Genomic DNA, 23799 nt, shown 5'->3' on the forward strand with positions numbered 1-23799 from the left:
TTCACTTTGCACATCATGAATTCCTTGCCACAGACACATTTGTTGCCTTTAAATTTAGTCTAATGTTCAGGCTCAGACTGCACAACTGGTGCTTGAAGATGGGACCAAGATGAAGGGATACTCCTTTGGCCATGATCTGTCTGCAGCTGGAGAGCTGGTCTTCAACACAGGGCTAGTTGGGTAAGAAGGGATACTTTGTTAATGTCATGCATTATTAATATAGTGTTTTGACAGTTGTGGAAAGTGCAAAAAAGAAACATCTTTCAATCTTTTTCAACCAATCAGTGGCAACACTCATGTAATAAACCATTTTCAAACCCAAGACCAAATGTCTCAGCTGTTACTCCTCCTAAAGCTTTCAGGTACTTTAGGCTAGCATCAGTCTATCAGCTATCCAGAACACTCTTGCTACCACATCGTTTTCAAACTTGATATCTCTCCTGAATGTTTTAACTACATAAGACCTAAACACTTTATTCTTTGTCAAGTTAATGTCACAATTGCCTTTTCTAGTTTCAAAGTTAGTCATATTAGCTTTACAGTCACCATGAAATCAAATTGGCCAATTCTTGTTTTTTTTAGAGTCTACTGCTGTGTTTATATATTATTTCAAATGATTTATCTTTGCACATCATTACGTTTTTTTTTTTTTTTAATTCATGAGCCCTCGTAATCTATAATCAAAATCGTTTATCCGGGGTTTAGAGTGACCCTGGGTTAAATATTTCAGGTGTGAAAAGCCCTATTAGGGAAGAAAGATCTATAGCAACTGTAGTTTGATGCTGACTTTAAGCATTATTTTAAAGTTTGTCTATTTTCTCCAGCTATCCTGAAGCTCTGACAGACCCCAGTTACAGAGGGCAGATCCTGACTCTCACCTACCCCATTGTGGGAAACTATGGCATTCCCAACACACAGGAGCTGGATGAGCTAGGATTGAAGAAAAATGTGGAGTCTGATCGCATTCAGGTGAACTATGCAGCTCGTACAGTATAGCGATGCTAAGATCACGTGTTTAATTCTTAGGGAATGCACAAACTGATAAAATAAATAGCTTGAATGCTGTATAAGTCACGTTTGGATAAAAAATATCTGCCAAATACATAAATATAAATATATATTCAACCCTTATCTGCAGTCATGATTGTTTGTTTCCATGTGGGAAGGTGTCAGGATTGCTGGTTCAGGACTACAGTGCAGAGTACAGTCACTGGAACTCTGTAAAATCACTGGCACAGTGGCTTCAAGAGGAGAAGGTGTGTTTCCATATATATAACTTCTACTTATTAATATTCTTACTTATACTTAGTTTTTACTTTCAGGTGCCAGCACTTTTTGGGATAGATACCAGGATGCTGACAAAGATCATTAGAGACAAGGTCAGCATTTACGCAATTTTGAAGTATGCACAGTTTGTCCTAAATACATTCCAAAGGTTCCTGTTTTTTCTTCTAATAAGGGTACCGTTTTGGGGAAGATTGAATTTGATGGCCAGCCAGTGGAAATCACAGACCCTAACCAAAGAAATCTAGTGGCTGAGGTCTCAACCAAGGTAACCAGCATACTTGATTAAATTGCTGTCACTGCATTTTCAGTGAGTGTTCACCATTTCTCTTCCTGCTTTAAGGATATTCAAGTGTTTGGGAAAGGAAACCCAATCAAAGTGGTTGCTGTTGACTGTGGAATCAAGCACAACATTATAAGACTACTTGTCAAGGTAGGGGATTTTGGTTGTGGTCTTCTGTGGAAACAATATAGCTTATATTTAAAATCTTTTCTATTTTATATCCTAGCGTGGAGCAGAGGTGCATTTAGTGCCATGGGACCAAGACCTGATGAGTTTGGAGTATGACGGTCTCTTCATTTCCAACGGCCCAGGAGATCCTTCACTAGCAAAGACCTTGGTTCAAAATGTTCGCAAGGTATGATAGATAGTATTGTCATTGTTTTAAACAATTCATTTGGAATCATTCATCTGAAACAACTTTCATTTTCTGCTGACATCAATTAGGCTACTGGTAACCAAATCATTTTTTTTCCCCATTTAATGTGCTGTTTTTTTTTTTTTTAAATGTTACATTACAGAAGTAAAGTGGGTTGCGAACAGCAGTTGACATTGACTATTTACATAAAAAGTGAAAAAATAATTAAGCTAGGTAAACTATAAAATGAGATTTTGAAAATGAATAAATTGTCTCACTATGCTCATTTTTCATCCCGCCATCATAATGACCTTTAGGTGCTGGAAAGTGACCGTCCTCAGCCAGTGTTTGGTATTTGTATGGGGAATCAAATCACAGCTCTGGCAGCTGGTGCACAGTCTTATAAACTACCAATGGGAAACAGGTACAAATCATTATTATTATTATATTATAGACCCACCTAGGCTATTACATAGACCCTAATTTACTGATTGTGTCAAATTTGATTTCATGTTGGTCTGGGAATGGAATACAAGGACAAAATACTATGGCAGAAGAAGAGAAAGCATAACTTTTGTCATTTGTAAGACTTATTTTTAATTAGTTCTTTTTTTTTTTTTTTACAGAGGCCAAAACCAGCCAGTTGTGAATGTGATGACAGGCCAAGCTTTCATCACAGCTCAGAATCATGGGTATGGCATAGACAGCGAGTCTCTTCCTCCAGGCTGGAGTCCTCTCTTCATCAATGCAAATGATGGAACCAATGAGGTCTGTGTCGCTAAAAGGATTCTTCACCTAAAACAATTTAAATAGTCATAATTTAATCACCGTTATGTCGTTCCATCCAAACCTGTTTAACCTTCTCTCTTATATGGAACACGAGTGAAAATGTGAATTTTTCCATATAAAGAAAGTAGTGGGGAGTCTCTCTGTAAAACTCAAAAGCTTTGTCATTGTTGGGTGACCTATCACTTTAACTGTGACTGACTGTCGGAAAATTAATTAAAAGTGCCCGGAAGGTTTTTTAGTAATGTGTTTAGCTTCTGTGGTTGATCTCCTTTAAAGTAACACCTCAACATTTTTTTGACTATTATGGCCTCTGATATACTATGGTCACTGATTGATAATTAACTTTTAGGCTGTTTGGAAAAGATTCTTATTTGTAAAAACCTTTTGTTTTGCTTTCAGAGGAATCTAGGTTAACGCCTAACACTGTTTTCTCTTCTACTCTTCCAGGGCATTATGCATAATACCAAACCAGTGTTCACAGCGCAGTTTCACCCTGAGGCCAAGGGAGGACCCACAGACACAGAGGTACCGCAGCACTGTCAGAGGATTGTGAAGGGTCTGATCTTTTTGTTTTTCATGGCTGAATGTCCTCTCTTGATCATGTTGTGTTGAATCCTCCATAGGGATTCATACATGACTTCCCTACACAGCAGGGTGCTGATTATTTCATTAAAAACCAGCCAGTGTACTTGAGCATTTTCTTCAATTATCTTTTATAGTTCCTGTTTGATGCTTTCATCTCTCTGATAAGGAAGGGGAAGGAGGGGAGCATCTCATCTGTGATGCCAAAGAAACCTGTTGTTCCTCAGAGAATCCAGGTGGGGGAGACAAACTACATAAGTTAGAAGTCCTATCTGCTGGCATGTTGTGTTGAGTTTAGACACAGACACTTGTTTTTTGTCCTTGCTTTACTCAGGTATCCAAAGTGCTGGTGCTGGGGTCTGGAGGCCTGTCCATTGGTCAGGCTGGAGAATTTGACTACTCAGGATCCCAGGCTGTCAAAGCAATGAAGGTGAGCTGTTTTGTTTATTTCTGCGGGTTGTACCTTACCTAGTTCAGTCTTTCTCAAACCTTTCAGGCCAGGTACCAAATCAGACCATCCAAGTACCACCTTTTCACAGTCATGCTGTGCCTATTTTCTTTAAGCATTTATAAAAGCAAATAGAGTCTTTTTGAGCACATCTTGTTGATAAAAAATGTTTAGGCCTTAGAATAAATTTCTGATGGTTCAAGATTGTGTATAATTGTTTGTGGTAAATCTGGTTGACCAAGGAAGTCTTACTGGTGAAGCTAGTTAAGCTAGTTGGGACGCCATCATCCAAAACGTCAATCTTAATGGCTGTTAGTAACACATAATGTCATGTTTTGATTGATATCAATTTAAGATCAATTTAAAAATCTCATATTCTCCCATTAAACTGTTTTTTTTCTTGCTTTTGTTTTTCTCATTTTTGCTTTGCTTTTTTGTATTTGTTAATATTATTTTAGTATTATTTATATACTAATCTATTATTTAGTAATATTTTTAACTGGCTTTTATTTTTATATTTTCAGTTTTATTTTCAGTTCAAGTGATTTTGTGCTTTTTAATTTTAGTTTAAGTCATGTGCTTTTGTCATTTTCATTAGATTTTTTTTAAATAGTTCTATTAACTTTAATATACTTTTATTTGTTTTAGGAATTTTAGAACTTTAAATGCATGAAGTCTCATAAATGCATGAATGTTTCGCCAATAATTATTACATATTCGGGTCTTTAGCGACCCAGATCTATATCTAACACGGATGGATCTCTACCTGTCACAATAATATAAAACCCTTCTGTTATTAGAGTAACAATTACAGTAGAATAAAATAAAGCATATTTTGTTACCTTTTGAAGCTTGGAAGTGTTCAGTTTGAGCAAATTATATCATCATCACTGACTCGGGTCACTAAAGACCCAAGGTATGTTTTTAAGGGTAATATATTATTTATATTTTAATTCATATTTCATTTCAATTACTGAAAATTATTTTTAATCATTTTAGTCTTAGCTAATGTGTGTACAGGAATTTAAATATTAATAAAAATAATAATAATAGTAATAATAATAATCAAAATATAATTCTATACTTTTTTTAAAGAGCTTAAAGAGTTGTCATGTCGTGTCCCACAGTTAGAGAACCACTTACCTTGCTGTAACAACAGTACAGGTGTTCTTTCTCACCTCAGTGTTTCTTGTTTCTGTCTACAGGAGGAAAACCTGCAAACAGTGCTGATTAACCCCAACATTGCCTCTGTACAAACAAACGAGGTTGGCACCAAGCAGGCAGACTCTGTGTACTTCCTGCCCGTCACTCCTGAGTTTGTGACGGAGGTGATCAGAGTAGAGCGACCTGATGGCATCCTGCTCTCAATGGGAGGACAGACGGCTCTCAACTGCGGTGAGCATTCAGTGTCACACTTTACCAAATTTAACAGGACTGAAAAGATTGATTGATGGTATATTATGTTCCTGTACATGATCCCAGGGGTGGAGCTCTTTCAGAGTGGCGTCCTGCAGAAATATGGAGTGCAGGTTTTGGGCACACCTGTAGAGTCTATCATGGCCACTGAGGACCGGCAACTCTTTTCAGACAAACTAATGGAGATCAACGAAAAGATTGCCCCCAGTATCGCTGTTAAAACGGTGAGTTGCATAATGTGGTACTGTTGTGATGTCGTCTTATTTGAGGTTTCAGAGAAACTTTTCAATATAAATGCTACATTTGGGCACTGTTTGAACAGATATATGTCTGTGATTATGTACTGATGATTCTTTTTGTCTGGAAGGTGGCAGATGCCTTGAAGGCAGCAGAGGAGATTGGCTACCCTGTCATGCTGAGATCAGCTTATGCTCTGGGTGGCCTTGGTTCAGGCCTGTGTGCTAATAGAGAGAAGCTAGAGGACACCGCTCGCAAAGTAAGCACTGTAAAACATCACACAACATGAATTATTTTTTTTTAATGCTGATGCTCTGAATTTAAATATTTTCTGCTTTATTATCAACTTCAAAAATAGCTGAATGTTTGTTCCTGAACAGAGATATTTTTTAAAGGTTGTTTCATGTTTGATTTAAGAGTTCATGTTGCACCTTTTATTTATGTCTTCCCCCCATGTTAGTTATTTTGTGCCAAATATTTTTTGTTGATTATTTTTTGATTCTGTCTTTAAGACTCCTACTTAAATATGTTTTTAACTTATTTGTCTGCCGCGGGTTTTCTTTTGGGCATATTTCAATATTTTGAAATGCTTCATCCATCAATAAACCTACATTTTTGCAGCTTATGTTCTCAATAAATGGTCTTTTTTTCACTGGGTATGAAGTTGAGTTTTGAAAGTTAAGTGGGTTAAGTCCGTTCACTCTTACTCTGTTCTGTTACAGGCCCTGGCCATGAGCAAGCAGATCCTGGTGGAAAAGTCCCTGCTGGGCTGGAAGGAAGTGGAATATGAGGTAGTGAGAGATGTCGCTGATAACTGTGTCACTGTCTGCAATATGGAGAACTTTGACCCCCTGGGCATCCACACAGGTACCTTATGTAGAACAAAATCTTGCATGCGTGTCAGAAAAAAAAGTAGTTTTGCATAATCTTTTATTATTTCATATATATATATATATATATATATATATATATATATATGTATATATATAAAATATACAAATCAGGCATAACATTATGACCACTGACAGGTGAAGTGAATAACACTGATTATCTCTTCATCACGGCACCTGTTAGTGGTGGGATATATTAGGCAGCAAGTGAACATTTTGTCCTCAAAGTTGATGTGTTGAAGCAGGAAAAATGGGCAAGTGTAAGGATTTGAGTGAGTTTGACAAGGGCCATATTGTGATGGCTAGACAGCTGAGTAGAGCATCTCCAAAACTATAGCTCTTATGGGGTGTTCCTGGTCTGCAGTGGTCAGTATCTATCAAAAGTGGTCCAAGGAAGGAACAGTGGTGAACCGGCGACAGGGTCATAGTCGGCCAAGGCTCATTGATGCATGTGAGGAGCGAAGGCTAGCCCGTGTGGTCCCGTCCAACAGACAAGCTACTGTTGCTCAAATTGCTCAAGAAGTTAATGCTGGTTCTGATAGAAAGGTGTCAGAATACACAGTGCATCACAGTTTGTTGCGTATGAGGCTGCATAGCCACAGACCAATCAGGGTGCCCATGCTGACCTCTGTCCACTGCCGAAAGCAATAACAGTGAGCATCAGAACTGGACCACAGAGCAATGGAAGAAGGTGGCCTGGTCAGCCGAATCACATTTTCTTTTACATCACGTGGATGGCCGGGTGCGTGTGCATCGCTTACCTGCGGAACACATGGCACCAAGTGCACTATGGGAAGAAGGCAAGCCGGCGGAGGCAATGTTCTGCTGGGAAACCTTGGGTCCTGCCATCCATGTGGAAGTTACTTTGACACATACCACCTACATAAGTATTGTTGAAGACCATGTACACTCTTTTATGGAAACGGTATTCCCTGGTGGCTGTGGCCTCTTTCAGCAGGATAATGCACCCTGCCACAAAGCAAAAATGGTTCAGGATTGGTTTGAGGAGCACCACAATGAGTTTGAGGTGTTGAATTGGCCTCCAAATTCCCCAGATCTCAATCCAATTGAGCATCTGTGCTGAAGAAACAAGTCCGATCCATGGAGGCTCCACCTCGCAACTTACAGGACTTAAAGGATCTGCTGCTAACAACTTCGTGCCAGATATCACAGCACACCTTCAGGGGTCTTGTGGAGTTCATGCCTTGACGGGTCAGGCTGTTTTGGCAGCAAAAGGGGGACCAACACAATGTTAGGAAGGTGGTCATAATATTATGCCTGATCGGAATGTGTGTGTGTGTGTATATATATATATATATATATATATATATATATATATATATAATTTCAAATATGTATTTAAAAATGTGTGTGTTAATAGGATAATATAGGTTAGTTTAGGCTTTCAAATTGGTCAAACTCCCATGATAGTAATATAATAAAAAAATTGACGAAATATGTAAAAAAAAAAAAATTCTTGATCAGTTTGTTTCTTGATCACATTGTTCAAGATTTGGATTTATTCTGGTTTAGAGTCATTAAACCAAAAACATGCATGTTAAACTAGATTTTCAAAAGACTTTTTCTCTTCATAGTCTTGTAAATCCTTGTTTGTCATTGACCCCTGCATACACACATCCATATTCATAACCCATAAACCCATGTGAATTTAAACACCATTCACATCATATGCATTGTAAATCCTCAAGCGCTTCAGTTAATGGCCCTTTCTGGTCATCTCAAAGGTGACTCCATTGTGGTTGCACCCAGCCAGACTCTGTCCAATGAGGAGTACCACATGCTGAGAGAGACCGCTATTAAGGTGGTGCGTCATCTGGGCATTGTGGGAGAGTGTAATATCCAGTATGCCCTGCATCCGTCCTCTCTAGAGTACTGTATCATTGAGGTGAATGCCCGCCTCTCCAGAAGTTCAGCACTGGCGTCCAAAGCTACAGGGTAAGATCTGCACACCAGAGTATTATTTAATAATACATCCATCTTTATTTTTAAAGTATTTAAGCATGGATACAAGCATTATGGTTAGCTACAGTTAGTTACCGTATGTCTTTAGGTACCTCACCGTGTTGCATTTGAGTTCATTTAATGATGTTTGGTACAGATTTAAGAGTGTAAATTGCTTTGGCTTGGTTTAAGTTTTACCTGCGAAACAGACGTTTCCCGGTGATCCACTGAAGGTGTCAGTTTCACACTGCCTTTGGTTTTGAGTTTTTTGTCACCAAAATATTGAGAACTGACTGCAGCCAAAGTTCTGTGTATGTTGAGAGCCAGACTCTAAAAAAACACCCACCCACCACTGTCTGTTCAGTGTGAAATGAATCTATATCCTTTGAAAGCATCGATGCCACACGCTCCATAAGAAGACAAACAAATTGTGTGGAATAAACAGAACAGATTTTGTTGTCTTATAAAAATATTAGTGTGAAGAGGCAAAAATAGTTTTAATACCTTGTGGGGCAATTATAATTATTATTATTATTATTATTTTTTTTTCGAAAAATCATTATGAAAGGATTTTTGGAAATCATTGTTATTTAAATTGTGCTAAGGACTAGGTTTATTATTATTTTCTAAATCCCAATTGGAAAGACTAAGTAATTTAAATTTATTAATTTAAGTATCAACTTTCTCAGATGTTTCTCCTTAAATTTATTAGGAGAAATACAAATAGGCACAAATGAGATAGTGGTTGACATACAGTGAGAGAACCAATGTTATATATGGATATCACAGCTTAGATAGTTGTCTACATTGTATAGTTGTGATCGTGATCTTTGGCAGTTTTGCAGACTTTGCTATCATGACAAATGCGAACATGGTTTGGGACACTGTTGAAATTCGTTTCAAGTCTCAAGCCCAAAGTATACTTCGGCCGTTCGTGTCCGCGCACCATCTGCATGACTTCATTTTCGGCATCAGGCGGGTCCGCATACAACAGCGCATGTGCGAGTTACTTGAGTGCTTGAAAACAAAATCCACTAGATAGTGTGCACGCGCCGAACGTGTCTTTCCATGTTCACGGCCAAAGGAGTACACTTTGAAAGGCTTGTGCGCTCGAATGTGCGCAAGACGGAGCATGGAAAATGAAGTATACCTGGGCCTTCAGTCACAATTGAGATCTTAAAATATGTAATTTTGGAGTCTAATGAACTTATATAATAATTATAAGCTGCAGTTACTTTTGCTCTACTATTGTAGATAATAGGGGTGTAACGGTACACAAACATGTTGGTTCGGTACGTACCTCAGTGTTGAAGTCACAGTTCTGTATTTAGTTCGATACTAAATATAAAATTACTTCTTTTTTCTTCTTTTTCATTAAACAGTGGTTTACTGAACAAATTGTGTCTCTCTCTTTAAATAGATTAAATTATAATGAGCATTTTCTTAAGGATAAAAAAGTTTACAATTAACAACTGAGCCCAAACTATTAAATTCAGTTGCTATTTAATATTAGACACAATAACCAACACTTAAAAAACAAACAAACAAAAAATGTAAATTGCACATAAGGCAGGTTTTGCATTAACTTATTATTAAATTTATTTAAATGTATATTAAATAATTAAGATATTGCTTACAGGTAAAGTAAATATAATGAATAAGCTAATACAGTGCATATAGTTAGTGAAATGCTCCCCTCTAGAGTTCATTTCTCTAGTGAACTAACATGCTGTGGACACTAAATGACTTTCCTGAGGTAAATGTAATGCTACGTGAGATATTCTCAAGCTGTTTTATTGATGTCTTTCCATGGTTTAAACACTGGTTGAGAGATTACACGTAAACATATCTATGCATATATCATCTGTTCTTCTTCTGCGCTTCTTCCCGTTGTGGTGGTTAGCAAACAGCATTGACTTACCGTGTGCGCCCCCTTCTGGATTGGAGTGTGGATCGCCTGTATTCGTCGTGTGACTGTATGCACCGAACCGTGACGTCCATACCATACAGTTCCGGACGAATACATGTACCATTAAACCCCTAGTAGTTAAAGGGTTAGTTCACCCAAAAATGAAAATTCTATCATTAATTACTCACCCTCATGTTGTTCCACATCTTTGGAACACAAATTAAGATATTTTTGATGAAATCCGAGAGGTATACGACTTGTCCAGAGACAGCAATATAACCACCACTTTCAAGGTCCACGAAAAGACATCGTTAAAACAGTTGACGTGTCTGCAGTGGTTCAACCTTAATTTTATGAAGCGGCGAGAATACTTTTTGTGCGCAAAACAAAAATAACGACTTTATTCAACAATATCTTCTCTTCTGTGTCATTCTCATACGTTGTTTGTGTCCAGTGCTCCCAGGTTTTATGTCAGAACGCCGACTCATTATTGGCTCCTGCGTCAGCATCACATGCATGTGTTGTGCTGCTCACGTGTGCAACTTTGACCAATACTGAGCCGGCATTCGGACGTAAACATGGAAGCCTTCACTGTGCTTACTGCGTCACTTGTGTAAGGATAACGACAGGGAAGAGAAGATATTGTTGAATAAAGTCGTTATTTTTGTTTTGTTTTTGCACACAAAAAGTATTCTTGTCGCTTCATAAAATTAAGGTTGAACCACTGCAGTCACGTCAGCTGTTTTAACAATGTCTTTAGTACCTTTCCGGACCTTGAAAGTGGTGGTTAAATTGCTCTCTATGGACGAATTATATACATCTCGGATCTCATCAGAAATATCTTTATTTGTGTTCCGAAGATGAACGAAGGTCTTCCGCGTGTGAAACGTCATGAGGGTGAGCAATTAATGACAGAATTTTCATTTAGGTGAACTAACCCTTTAACATTATCCATTATATGACATTGCTGCTTTCTGACCCTTTCTCATTAGGTACCCTCTGGCATTTGTAGCTGCTAAACTAGCACTGGGCATTCCTCTGCCGGACATAAAGAACGCTGTGTCGGAGCAGACCACGGCCTGTTTTGAGCCCAGTTTGGATTACATTGTCACCAAAATACCTCGCTGGGATCTTGACCGCTTCCAAGGAATGTCTCGGGAGATCGGCAGTGCCATGAAGAGTGTTGGAGAGGTGCGGCAGTTGCCATGGCAATCGAACACTGCTGCTTTCTATCACAGAATAAAACTAATCCAGGATTGAATTAGGATTTTGATTCTTTATTGCCAATTTCGTTAAAGTCCGTATCACAGTTAATTCAGTACTGTTGATTTACAATAATAGGCAAAAAAAGCTTCCGTCTCCATTCTTTCCTCTTATTTCCTCCTCTCACAGGTCATGGCAGTTGGCCGAACCTTTGAGGAGAGCATCCAGAAGGCTTTGCGAATGTGCCACCCCTCAGTGGACGGCTTTGTACCACGTCTGCCTCTGAAAAGAGCCTGGGCAGAGCAGCTTGACCTGCAGCGCGAGCTTTCCATGCCTTCAAGTACTCGTATATTCTCCCTTGCCCAGGTATGTGACTCAGAACATCAAGAGATGAGCATTACAGTCTAGATGATAGATTCTGATTGTACTCAATATGACGGCCATGATTAATTTAGACTCATGATTTAGTCAATCAGACAACAGCTTTTACATCAGTCCTAAATCTTAGGTTAAACCATTCAAAAGTCCAGTAAGATTATTTATTTAATTACTTTTTTTTTTTTTTTTTAACTGAATAAAGAAAATAAGAAAATGGCAAAACAACCTTAATAATTCGGATTTGTATACATTCTCTGTGAACATTCAGTGTAAAAATTGTATGTATTCCCACAGGATATTTAACTAAACCTTAATTTTAAAGGATTATTATATAGAATCCTTGACTCTAATTGGTCAGTTGCCTTGTTATGTGGTAAAATATTTTTGGATGATGACCATTAAAATGTGTAATTGACCCATGTCACTCGCCACCAATTTCCTAGTTTCTAATTTCTCTCAGCGAACTCTTTCCTCTCTTTTTTATGTTTCAGTTTAAATCAATATTTTGTGTATTTTGTTTATTTACCTGTCTTGTAAGTAGCTGTGCAATACTAGGGTAATGTAGTACTATACAGTTACTTGTAGTACTGTAGTCAGCTGATCATTATTGCAAAATAAACCCCTTTAGGATGATACAAGACCACTCTGTATCAACTGGACATTCATTAAAAATGAAAATTACTTAAACACAACCTGCTTCTCATCAGAAACCGAGTCATGTGAGTGTCAAATGAACGCATTGATGCTGGCAGATTTATTAAGGAATAATAGGCCAAATCCTGTCAAGACATGAGACATCAATAACTCTCAAGGTTGGTCTCGCTTTTGTGGCACTAGAGTTTGATGTTAGTCTCCAGGCACATAATTTCATTCAGAGCAGGTTATGCCTGCTATTAAGCAGACAGGCTATTAAGTGCTGTCTCCTGATTGGCCAAGATCCCCGTCCCCCTCACAGCACTATGGCAGCAGCGAGTTACAGCTCATTGGGCTCTGCTCTGTATTCAAGGGACACTGCAGGCTAACAGCCAACAATCAAGAGCATTATTTCTCATTTAACAATGACCCAACAATTTCTTGTAGATCGCAATCATTTATTAGAAAAGCCTGTTTATGTTCATGCCATTCATAGTATAGTCTGCTGATTTTAAGCATTATGATGAATGTTTTGTTTCTCAAGGCCTTGCACAGTGGTTTGACTGTTGATCAGATCCATGACCTCACTGCCATAGACAAATGGTTCCTGCACAAACTGAGGCACATCACTGAGATGGAGCAGCACCTGGGTCAGTATAACAGGTGAGAGAGGTTAACAGTCACATTTGGACACTCATAACTGATATTAACAAGCAGAAAAAGAACTAAGCACACTTATAAACTAAACAAATTTACTGCTTATGAAAGTTAATCCCCACATTAGTGGCAGTCAGAGAGAACCGCGTTTGTCATTACGTTGTGCGTCAGGTCAAAGGATACTCTTCCGCCTCAAATTGACTACACATAGACTTTACTTGGGCGGGCCGCCCACGTATAATAACGGCCGCCCAAGTATATTTGGAGACACATTTTTGCTTTTATCATTTTTATCCTCTTATACTTTTATATCAGCGCAAGATAATGAAACCATCCACGATCAAATAGCTAGTCGTTTCATACCTGCTCGTTATGTGTGCATCAGAACTGTTTACTCCCGCTGACATTCCCACGGGCGCTGCGTTTTGCAAAGTCACAAGGTGACTCTATGTTCAGACTGCTTCAAAGTGATTCTCTATCAGTGAAAAGCGCAGATTTATGCCAAGCGATTACTAATAAAGTCAAGTTGATGAATTATTACAGTGTCTACTTCATGGCCTTTATATAAAATGTTTTATACGGTTGTAAGAATCTGAAGGATCAGCCTGCAATAGTACAAACATTTCAAAATAAGAGTCCCGGTGTATTTCGGGCTTGTTTATAATTAAAAGTCAAGTAGTCAAAAGTCAAAGTAATTAAAAGTTTTTTCTTTTTCTTTTGGGCATTATTGGTATTTTGGTTACACAGTAAATTGTATTTAATTTGATTTCCATTTAATTCATAGTAATTATTATTGTAGTCTCCCCCACAGGAAGACAAGACTAAGAACATTATTTGACACATATATTATTCATTTTATAAATTTTACTAGTAAAATCTGTGTCCCTTTCATTGAGAGAGAAACTATATGACAGCAAGGAGAACATAGGAAAAGGAGAACCATTTAAATGCTGCAATTTTGCATAATTCACAATGCATAATAATGCATAATATTAGTATGTAATTAAATGTAATAGTATGCTATGTAATTAAAATTAATTTCAATAAATAAAAATACTGTTAAAAATCACAAATTATTTGTTTGTCACATGTAGTAGACCATTTTTGTGCCGTGGGTAATAGGAGGATTTTTCGCCCGGCTACCACCGCAAGTATATTTCAAACCTGTGGGAAGCACTGGCATTATGTCTACGGTCGTCCACCGGAAGCTAGTTATTTGAATTTATAAAGTTATAAATATGGATATTTTTCTTACAAAAACGCACCGCTTCGCTTCAGAAAGCCTTTATTAACCCACTGGAGTCATATGGATTATTTTTTTTATGGATGGATGCATTATTTTTGACTTCAAAACGTGGCCCCCCATTCACTGCCATTATAAACCTTGGAGGACTAAGGATATTTTTAAACATATTAATCTGATTGTGTTCGTTTGAAAGAAGATAGTCTTACCTAGGATGGCTTGAGGTGAGTAAATCATGGGATAATTTTCATTTTTGGGTGAACTATCCCTTTAATTCAGTGTGGCATAGATTCAACATGGTGCTGGAAACACTGTTGACCCATCCTTTACACCTTAACCCACCCTTAAACCTACCCATACCACTAAACCTATCCCACCTCAATGGCATCAAAAATGGTTTGCAGTACAATATGAACACAGTAAGTACATTGTACTTATTTTTTTGATGTAAGTGCATAGTAGTTATGGCCACCTAATATAAAGTGGGACCATTGGAGCTTTGTGAAATGCTGTGTTATCCTGCTGGAAGTAGCCATCAGAAGATTACAGAAGTGTAACCCTGTGGTCATAAAGGGATGGAGATGGTCAGGAACAATACTGGTTGTTACTTACTGGTACCAAGGGTCCCAAAGTGTGCCAAGAAAACATCCCCCACATTATTACACCACCACCAGCAGTCTGAACTGTTGATACAAGGCAGGATCGGTCCAATGTTATATATTGTTTTGGCCGAATTCTGACCCTGCCATCTGAATGTTACAGCAGAAATCCAGACTCATCAGACCAGGCAACCTTTCTCCAATTTTCTGTTGTCCAATTTTGGTGAGCCTGTGTGAATTGTAGCCTCAGTTTCCTGTTCTTAGCTGACAGGAGTGGCAACCGGTGTGGTCTTCTGCTTCTGCAGCCCATCTGCTTCAAGGTTTGACGTGTTGAGCAATCAGAGATGCTGTTCTGCAGACCTCAGTTGTAACGAGTGGTTTTTTGAGTAACCGTTGCCTGTCTATCGGCTCACACTAGTCTGGCCATTTATACAGTACAGTACGTCACTCTAGAACAGCGCCATCTTGAGTTATAGCCATATTTCCTTTAGCATGACCTTTAGTTAAGCACTCGTATCAAAGTTTGAACCATCTTTTCAGTTACAACCCCTGATCTTTAACCACTAGGATACTTGATCTCTGCAGTAGTGCAGTTTGAAGTAAAATCTCACATTTGGTGCGTGGGATAGTGAGGATTGGTTGTCTCTGTCCATTGCGACTGACACTCTATCGTCTCACACTCCTGCTGTCCCATGCTGGTTTTAATGCTCTTTGCGTTTTTAATAAACAAAAATTTAAACCAAGACCTGTATATGTACTAAAGGCTTGCTGTATACATTGCTAAAAGTTTCTTTAGAGAAACGAATTGTTTTACGCCTATGCAGAGCTTATAAAACATGAATGTTAAGGCAGAAAAATCTACATGTTTTGATTCCATTTCCCTTTGATCTTTGTTCAAATTATGTATTGATTTGAAAATAAGTATTTAGCATCTTTAGCAAGAATTTTTTGCTTTCCTTCCATATACACTGAGGTTTTAACTCTCTGATGATGATCAAAGGTCTATGGTTTGTTATTTATCTTATCCTAAAAGCATTTTCCCTCTAATGATTTTGCATGTATTTACCAAAAAATATTTAAAAACCACCTCGGAAAATGCTATGTAACCAAGAAGTACAGAACAACATTAAATAGATAACATTTTGCAAACTTTGTGTCAGCACATTTGTGTTATGTTGAGTTTCTTAATGCTGTTTGCACCCTTAGCACCACAGTGCCGAGAGATCTACTTCTGAAGGCCAAGATGGATGGTTTCTCAGACCGACAGGTTGGCCAGGCTCTGGACATCTCGGAGGGAGAAGCTCGGACACTGAGGCTCAACCAGAACATCCGACCTTGGGTCAAACAGGTTTGAGCCTATTTCCAGAAATATCCTTTTATTATTGAGATACAGTGGTTATAATAACACTTGCTTTGTGAAAAATGGATTTTATGCTCACTTTCAGATTGATACACTTGCTGCTGAATACCCCGCAGCCACCAACTATTTGTACTGCACTTACCATGGTCAGGTAAAACGGTCTGTCCAACCTTTATGTACAGTAGGTCTTTGATGATTGAAGTGCCTGGCGACTTCTCCACAGTAGCACAATTTTTCTCAATCATTTTAGTACACAAAGTAAACTTTATTTAACAAGGGAAAGCTTTAGAAGCATGATTGTTAACATTTACAATATTGCCAAACCACAAAATGCACAATAAATAAGAGTAAAAAGAGAAATGCATCAATTGAAGGGGAAAATAAAAGTAAGATTAAAAAAAAAAAAAAAATCTAAATGGATGGAAAAGAAAACTAAAAAGGTACAAAGTACTTTTTTTAAACGAATCTAATATAATAATTATAATAATAATAAATAATATTTTTTAGTAATAATAATAATAATAATGAAAATAAGATAAGATAAGATAAAATAAATAAATAAAATGATGAAATAAAATAAATTATAAAATTAATTCTGGATATTGAAGTATGTGGCATGTGTGTGAGGATGAATCCTTTTTTTTTTTCTTTTTTTTTTGTCATTTTCAACAGGAGCATGACTTGGATTTTAAGGATCATGGTATCATGATTGTGGGTTGTGGTCCATATCACATTGGTGAGCTCAAATCTTTTTTACCTAATCATCCTTTGATTTTTTTTTTCTTTTTTTTCAATTTACACCAACCCATTCATGTACTGTCTTCATTAGTTCTAATGAGCAATTAGTGCAAGAGTGGGTCAGGGCAGCGTTTCGCTCTACTCCCCCATAGGCAGCAGTGTGGAGTTTGACTGGTGTGCCGTGTCAAGCATTCGTGCCCTCCGACAGATGGGCAAGCGTACAGTGGTGGTGAACCATAACCCGGAGACGGTCAGTACGGACTTTGATGAATGTGACCGTCTGTACTTTGAGGAGTTAACCCTGGAGCGCATCCTGGACATCACACAGCAGGAGGTGAGAGGTCAAAGTTCAGCCCATGCATCTGGTGCATTTGGGTAACTGAAAGATATTACTCACTTTCATGTTTGACAAGGGCATTGTTATGATATGGTCCGATTTATGAAAACACCATGCAAAAATGTATATTATAAAGTGTGTAGGTCTTGATCTGAAATATGATTGGATGAGCCGTTAAAAAAGTCAGTGTTTTCGATTATTATTACTAATACATGTAATTAATTAAAATGTGCCTTTTGTCATTGTGGTTGCTGGCATTTTATAAAAAACATCTAGAAAAGGAAACTTTGTCAAGACATTTGTGCTAGCTTGCACTGCTTGACAAACCTCTGTATAAGAAAGGTTGACGGTTAAATCACTGTTGTGTTGTTTGAGTACTTTAAAATCTATTTTTCATAAAGGAATACTAGATGGATTGGTTGGATTTTTGGGATATATTTAATTGTATGCTATGGGAAAATCATAAAAAAGATGTCAGAATGGACAGTGCTATTTCAGTATTATTATAGTATTGATTAATATTTTGAATTGGCTTTTATTTTTATATTTTCAGTTTTGTATTTTAATTTTAGTTTAAGTTTTAGTAATTTTGTTATGTGATTTTAATAATTTTTATGTTATTTTTTATATTTCTATATAGCTTTATGTCAGTTTCAGTAATTCTAGTACTTCATTTTCAGCTATTTCAAATTATTTAGTTTTAGTCAAGGTAACATTTCAAATTATAATTTGTTTTACATCTAATATTTTATTTTATATTTTAATTTTATTTTATATCAGAATTTTTTTTTTATAGTTTAAGGTTTAGTTAACAATAACAACACTGGTTTTGTGGGCATAGCTATTGCACAGCTTGACATTATTGTAGGGAAAATAGTACATTCAAATAATAGTACAGCCATTTTTAGGTTTAATATGAAGCAAATACATTCATCATATATGGAACCTATTTTTGTTCACCATCCTTATATCCCAAGAAAGGAGCCTGATATCATGATATCAGGTTGTATGCTACCTTCTTCAAACTGTGGAAATTGATTTTCTTCCATTTTGTTCCATGCCTTAGAAATAACTTGCCTGTAACGACGTTCCAAACTCCTCTGTTATCTTGTGTCTGAAAGTATATAAGAGTAAATGTGTTATATTTTTTCCCCCTAATGCTCGCTATGGAAAAAGTAGCAGTGTCTTCTATAAAAAACGGCAACAGACTGTCTGTAGAGTGCGAGCAATTCCTCATTTTCCTCTCTGATGTTCAGCAATGTGTGACCGTAGACAAGAGCCGACTGGTCCACTGGTCTTAATATGAATATCACAGCAAGACTGACTCCACAGCTATTGCCATCAGCGCCAGACTGTTTATGTAGCAGTGTGCTATTCAAACAAGATCATGTGTTTCCAGTGCATATGAATTCTTTAATGCCTGGGATGGTACTTTTAAAATATCATCACATTTAGAAAAAGAGATATTCGAACACAACAGTGATGGCCCACGTTTTCAGCTGCATTGGTTCTTGAAATTGTTTTCCCATTAAGTTTCTCCGTAGGCACTTCAGAATGAATCACAACATACAGCATTTCATTCTAAGCAAAACATGTTTTTAAAAAACAGAAAAATAGACATGCTATGTTCAGAATAGCATACCACAATAGAATTTCTGCAGGAAATACTAGAATGATTCATAAATACAGTATGATAAGTGTTAATAACATTAATCATACAATATACAACTATTGACTTTCAATGATTTTAAGGGCTGATATGAGAACGAGCTAAAACCTTTGACTTTTCGAATCTTTTAAAAGTATTAAAATCTGTTGCTATTATGCATATTGCGATTTGTTCATTTGCTATATTTAAGTTGGCTTGAAAAAGCCAACTTACTGATATGCTATTTTCTTCTAAGACTAAAATTTCCAACTCTAACTCCTCCTAGAGCTCAGACATACTCCAAACTCAGGTCAGACCTTCAGACTGTTCTGACTCAGTGTGCTATATCTTTTCTAACTGATCCGACTCACGGTTTTCCTAAAAATGACTGTTAAAGCTCGGAAAAATCCCATTGACTTTCATTGACGGAATGTTCAAATGAGCCAAGACTTTCAAATTCCAACTGTCAAAATTCAAATTTAAACTACGGAAGCCCATTAGACTCAAACTCAATTAGACTCAAGTGCCATTCTATGTACTATTTCTAATCCATTGAAACTCATAAATCTATCTATCTATCTATCTATCTATCTATCTATCTATCTATCTATCTATCTATCTATCTATCTATCTATCTATCTATCTATCTATCTATCTCTCTCTAATATGATCTATATCTATCTCATAGCAACCACCCAAAACAACTTAGCAACTGCATAGCAACACCTTAGCAACCACCCAGAGTGCCCTAGCAACCACATAGCAACACCTTAGCAACCACCCTGAGTTCCCTAGCAACCGCATAGCAACACCCTATCAACCACCTTGAGTACCCTAGCCTTGAGAATCTATCTATCTATCTATCTATCTATCTATCTATCTATCTATCTATCTATCTATCTATCTATCTATCTATCTATCTATCTATCAAAACTACTAAACTAAAACTTTCAAACTGAAAACTTTCAAACTTCAAACTTCTAAAACTACTTCAAACTTTCTAGCTAGGCTTTTTCAAGCCAACTTAAAGTTTGTCTTCAAATTTTTTAATCTGGATTATCTTGCAGCCCTACTATTATACGTTTCTATTATATACAGATTTGTAAACTGTCTGAAGACTGAATTTGCAAAGTTTTATGGGAATGCAATTTCTGTTTTAATGGTAACAAACTTCTGTGATTGGTCATTCTTCAGTATTATGTGTAGAGTAGTTCTTCACCAGGAATTTGTCAGTTTAAAAAATTGTTAAATGAAGTTGAAATCTGATTAGTAGCTACAGAATCATATTCCACCACTTAAAAACCTCTGAGATTTTATTGCTGGAAATGAACTCTGTTTTTATACAGCTCTGGTCCTAGATGCCATTATCTCAAGAGACTAACCAGGAAATGCCTCCGAGCATCTAAGCAGCTCATTTCTGTTCCCTTTATAGAGATAGAGCCACTTGAGTCTCCACTGATGATGCAAAGTCTGACCACTGTAACAGCCATTGACTTTTCCATTCAGACACATTATAAGCTAGTTAAAGTGGTGATTGAAGCATGGGTTGATCAAGTGTTTGTTGTTTTGCTCAGAGGTTGTAATAAATTCCCAGGTGCTGTGTAGTGGTTTATTACCATCACATTAGTGTGCTCAGATAAACCTGGAAGGAAATGCTGGCTTATATATTGTGAAAATAGGCATACGTGTGGTTGCCATAGGAATGCAACGAATGGGATTAGAAGGTATATGACAGCTCTCAGAGTATAAAATAATGCCATGTCATGTCCCAGGGTCAGATCCTGAGACCACAGCTCATCTCTGAAACAACAAGAGAGGAGAGAGAAAACATCAGTGGATAGGAGTCTAGAATGAGTAATGCATATAAAGAAAAGTGGAACAAAAAAATCATTGTGAATTCATGCAATGAATGAGCAATGATTATAGTCATTTCTGTCAAAACAGTGCTTTGATTAAAACATTAGTTGCTTAAAACAAGCTTTCTGTCATATATTATGGAATGAAGCAAGCTTTATTGAGTTCATAAGCAACAGAATTTGTAATCTTTGGTCTTGGACAGATAAAATCAGTCATATGTTAAGTTGTAGAGTAAAAACGGTAATTATAAAATGCATGCATGTATGTTTACTGGAAGGAATAATTTGGTTTTAAAGGAATATTTTGGGTCATTTACAAATGAATGCCTATGGCCAATAATTTTGTCATGGTGTAGATTTTTACAGACAATAATTTAGACTTGTTGCTCAGTTTGTAAAACAGAACAGGAAGTGCATTTAAAGGATTAGTTCACTTTGAAATGAAAATCCCCCAAGCTTTACTTACCCTCAAGCCATCCTAGGTGTATATGACTTTCTTCTTTCTGATGAACACAATCAGAGTTACATTAATAAATATTCTGACGCATCCAAGCTTTATAATGGCAGTGAACGGGACCAACGAGTTTGAAGCTCAAGAAAGTGCAACCATCCATCATAAAAGTACTCCACGTGGCTCTGGTGGGTTAATAAAGGCCTTCTGAAGCGAAGCAATGTATTTGTGTGAGAAAAATATCCATATTTAACAAGTTATGAAGTAAAATACTGTATCTAGCTTCTGTAAGTTGAATACGAAAGGTGTAGGACGTAGTGTAAGCGTTTTCTTCCTAAGTTGAATACAGAAGGGGGTCTGCCAGATGCTGGATATTTTTAACTTGTTAAATATGGGTATTTTTCTTACACAATGCATCGGTTTGCTTCAGAAGGCCTTTATTAACCCCCCCCCCGGAGCTGTGTGGAGTATGTTTATGATGGATGGATGCACTTTCTTGAGCTTCGATCTCGTTGGTCCCGTTTGTGTTTTCGTACAGAGGATTTTTTAAAATTTGAATAAAATGTCACAATATTTCTGTTTACTGTATTTTGGTGAGCATGAAAGTTATTTCAAAAGCATTTAAAAAAAGAGTTTCTTGTTCACAGAGACTACACTTTGAATTGAGTTTTTTTTTTCCTTACCCCTGTGCCTCTCTATTACTTACTCTATGGTCTCTTTACATGCAGACCAGGCATTTCTTCTCATCTATGTGGGCTGTTCTTGACCAGAATAAACTGCAATGTGGATCAGAATTCATCCCTATAGTAAGAAGTGTTTCATGCAAGACTAAGACTGCAGAGACTTTCCATCCCTCCACAGGGCTGCACAGGCTGTATAGTATCTGTGGGAGGGCAGATCCCCAATAACCTGGCCATGCCTCTGCACTTGAATGGGGTGAAGATTCTGGGAACCAGTCCTCCTCAAATTGATCGTGCAGAAGAGAGATCTGTATTCTCTTCCATACTGGATGATCTTGGTGTAGGCCAGGCCCCGTGGAGGGCTCTCAGCTCTCTGGTAAGGCCAGTTTCACTTCAAACACGCTTCATTTGTTGTTTATTTCAGTAAAGATGAAAGAGGTGTTGTCATTGGTTCTTAATTTCAAATGCATTTATTTGAACCACCGAGTAATTATTTTGTGTGTCGCAATCTTGACGATGCACATCACGTTCCAGGATAAAAGAGTCAGGATTTGCTGGAGTCTGTTGATTTGGGTCAGTTGAGTAATATGGATGTGATTTTGCAGTAATAGTAACACCACTCGCTTTACTTATGCATTTTCTTGTTTAATTAATCATTCATTGCTCCATTCATCCCAGGCTTTCAAGAAATGTCCACCCGAGCGGCCGCACAGACATTTTCCCAATATAGTTACATTTCCAGAATTTTCACTTTTACAAATGCTGCATTCACTCCAAATACTCCAGAGGTGTCAGAGTGCTTTCAAACAGCAAACATTAGAAGTGCTGAAATATGTTGACTGGAATCATGCTCGCTCGTCCGTTAGCTACATCCAGCCTTCTTGCCGCGGGCCATGGAAGCGAAGAGCTGAAGTCGGTGAGATGAAGGGGGAGAGAGAGGGCATTCTGCCCCACGGTGCTACCCACTCATCCTCCGTTGGTTTCCGTCTCGCTGCTGAGGGTACATCCAGCATTTTAATGGTCTCCCTGTTGTTGAAACAAGCTAGAAAGACAGTAGAGATCAGCAGAATCTTTTGGGATTCTTCGGTTCGCTCCATGTGCTGTTTCTGGCTAGAAGGGCAGTGCTTTGGAAATGTGAGGATAGAGTATACAGTTGCTTACTAATGTCACACAGCATTTCCTGCTTAAAGAAGTAGTTCACCAAAAAAGAAAATTCGGTCAGCATTTAGTCATTGTTGTGCCATTTTAAACCTGTATAATTTTTGTTCTAATGCTAAAGGAGACATTTTGCAGAACATTTACATGCCTCTTTTCCATATAATCTACCAAAAATGACAAAAAAAAAGCATCATAAAAGTAGTCCATACATCTCATGCACTGTACACCAAGTCTTTTAAAGCTTTACAATACAAACCGCTGTAGGAATTAGTCTTAAAACCTGGAAAAAAATGATAAAAACACTTATGTTCATTTACTGAAGTGGTGTGTGGTGTTCAGGAAGTGTTTATCTGTAATTACTTTTTGGCAATGTAATGTTGTCTTGTGTCTTTTTTTTTTTTTTTTTTCTCCATTTTACTGTATAGTGTAGGCAGAACTGTTCGTTGTCACAAACAGTGGGTGTGTGTTTTACTGCAAATAAATTACTGAACAAATTTCTGCCAAAAAAACATTAAAAACATTACTGGCCATGATAGGATCCTTAACAAACAAATAATAGACTTTTTAGTTTGATCAATATGGACATATAAGTAAAAATATACAAATTTTAATAACAGATGTTGTATAAGTAAAAAGGTTAGGAGTTTTAACTGCTTTTTATTAGGAGGGGTGTGGCGCAGGGGCCTCAAACATAAATTTGTCT

General features: G+C 37.3%; 1 protein-coding gene across 1 annotated transcript in view; it reads left to right on the top strand.

Moving 5' to 3' along the window:
* cps1 (carbamoyl-phosphate synthase 1, mitochondrial) overlaps positions 1-23799 on the top strand; it is a 48901-nt gene that overhangs the window by 640 nt on the left and 24462 nt on the right. Inside the window, 25 exon segments of the mRNA XM_048194317.1 lie at positions 59-180; positions 825-969; positions 1167-1256; positions 1323-1379; positions 1460-1552; positions 1628-1717; positions 1794-1922; positions 2240-2346; positions 2549-2690; positions 3159-3236; positions 3431-3529; positions 3628-3723; positions 4947-5136; positions 5224-5381; positions 5525-5653; positions 6117-6261; positions 8030-8240; positions 11148-11346; positions 11548-11724; positions 12914-13032; positions 16075-16216; positions 16314-16379; positions 16901-16964; positions 17119-17300; positions 22120-22314. Of these exon segments, the coding sequence (XP_048050274.1) occupies positions 59-180; positions 825-969; positions 1167-1256; positions 1323-1379; positions 1460-1552; positions 1628-1717; positions 1794-1922; positions 2240-2346; positions 2549-2690; positions 3159-3236; positions 3431-3529; positions 3628-3723; positions 4947-5136; positions 5224-5381; positions 5525-5653; positions 6117-6261; positions 8030-8240; positions 11148-11346; positions 11548-11724; positions 12914-13032; positions 16075-16216; positions 16314-16379; positions 16901-16964; positions 17119-17300; positions 22120-22314 (3225 nt within the window).

Source organism: Megalobrama amblycephala, linkage group LG6 (genome assembly GCF_018812025.1).
Source record: "Megalobrama amblycephala isolate DHTTF-2021 linkage group LG6, ASM1881202v1, whole genome shotgun sequence".
NCBI classification, from domain to species: Eukaryota; Metazoa; Chordata; class Actinopteri; order Cypriniformes; family Xenocyprididae; genus Megalobrama; species Megalobrama amblycephala.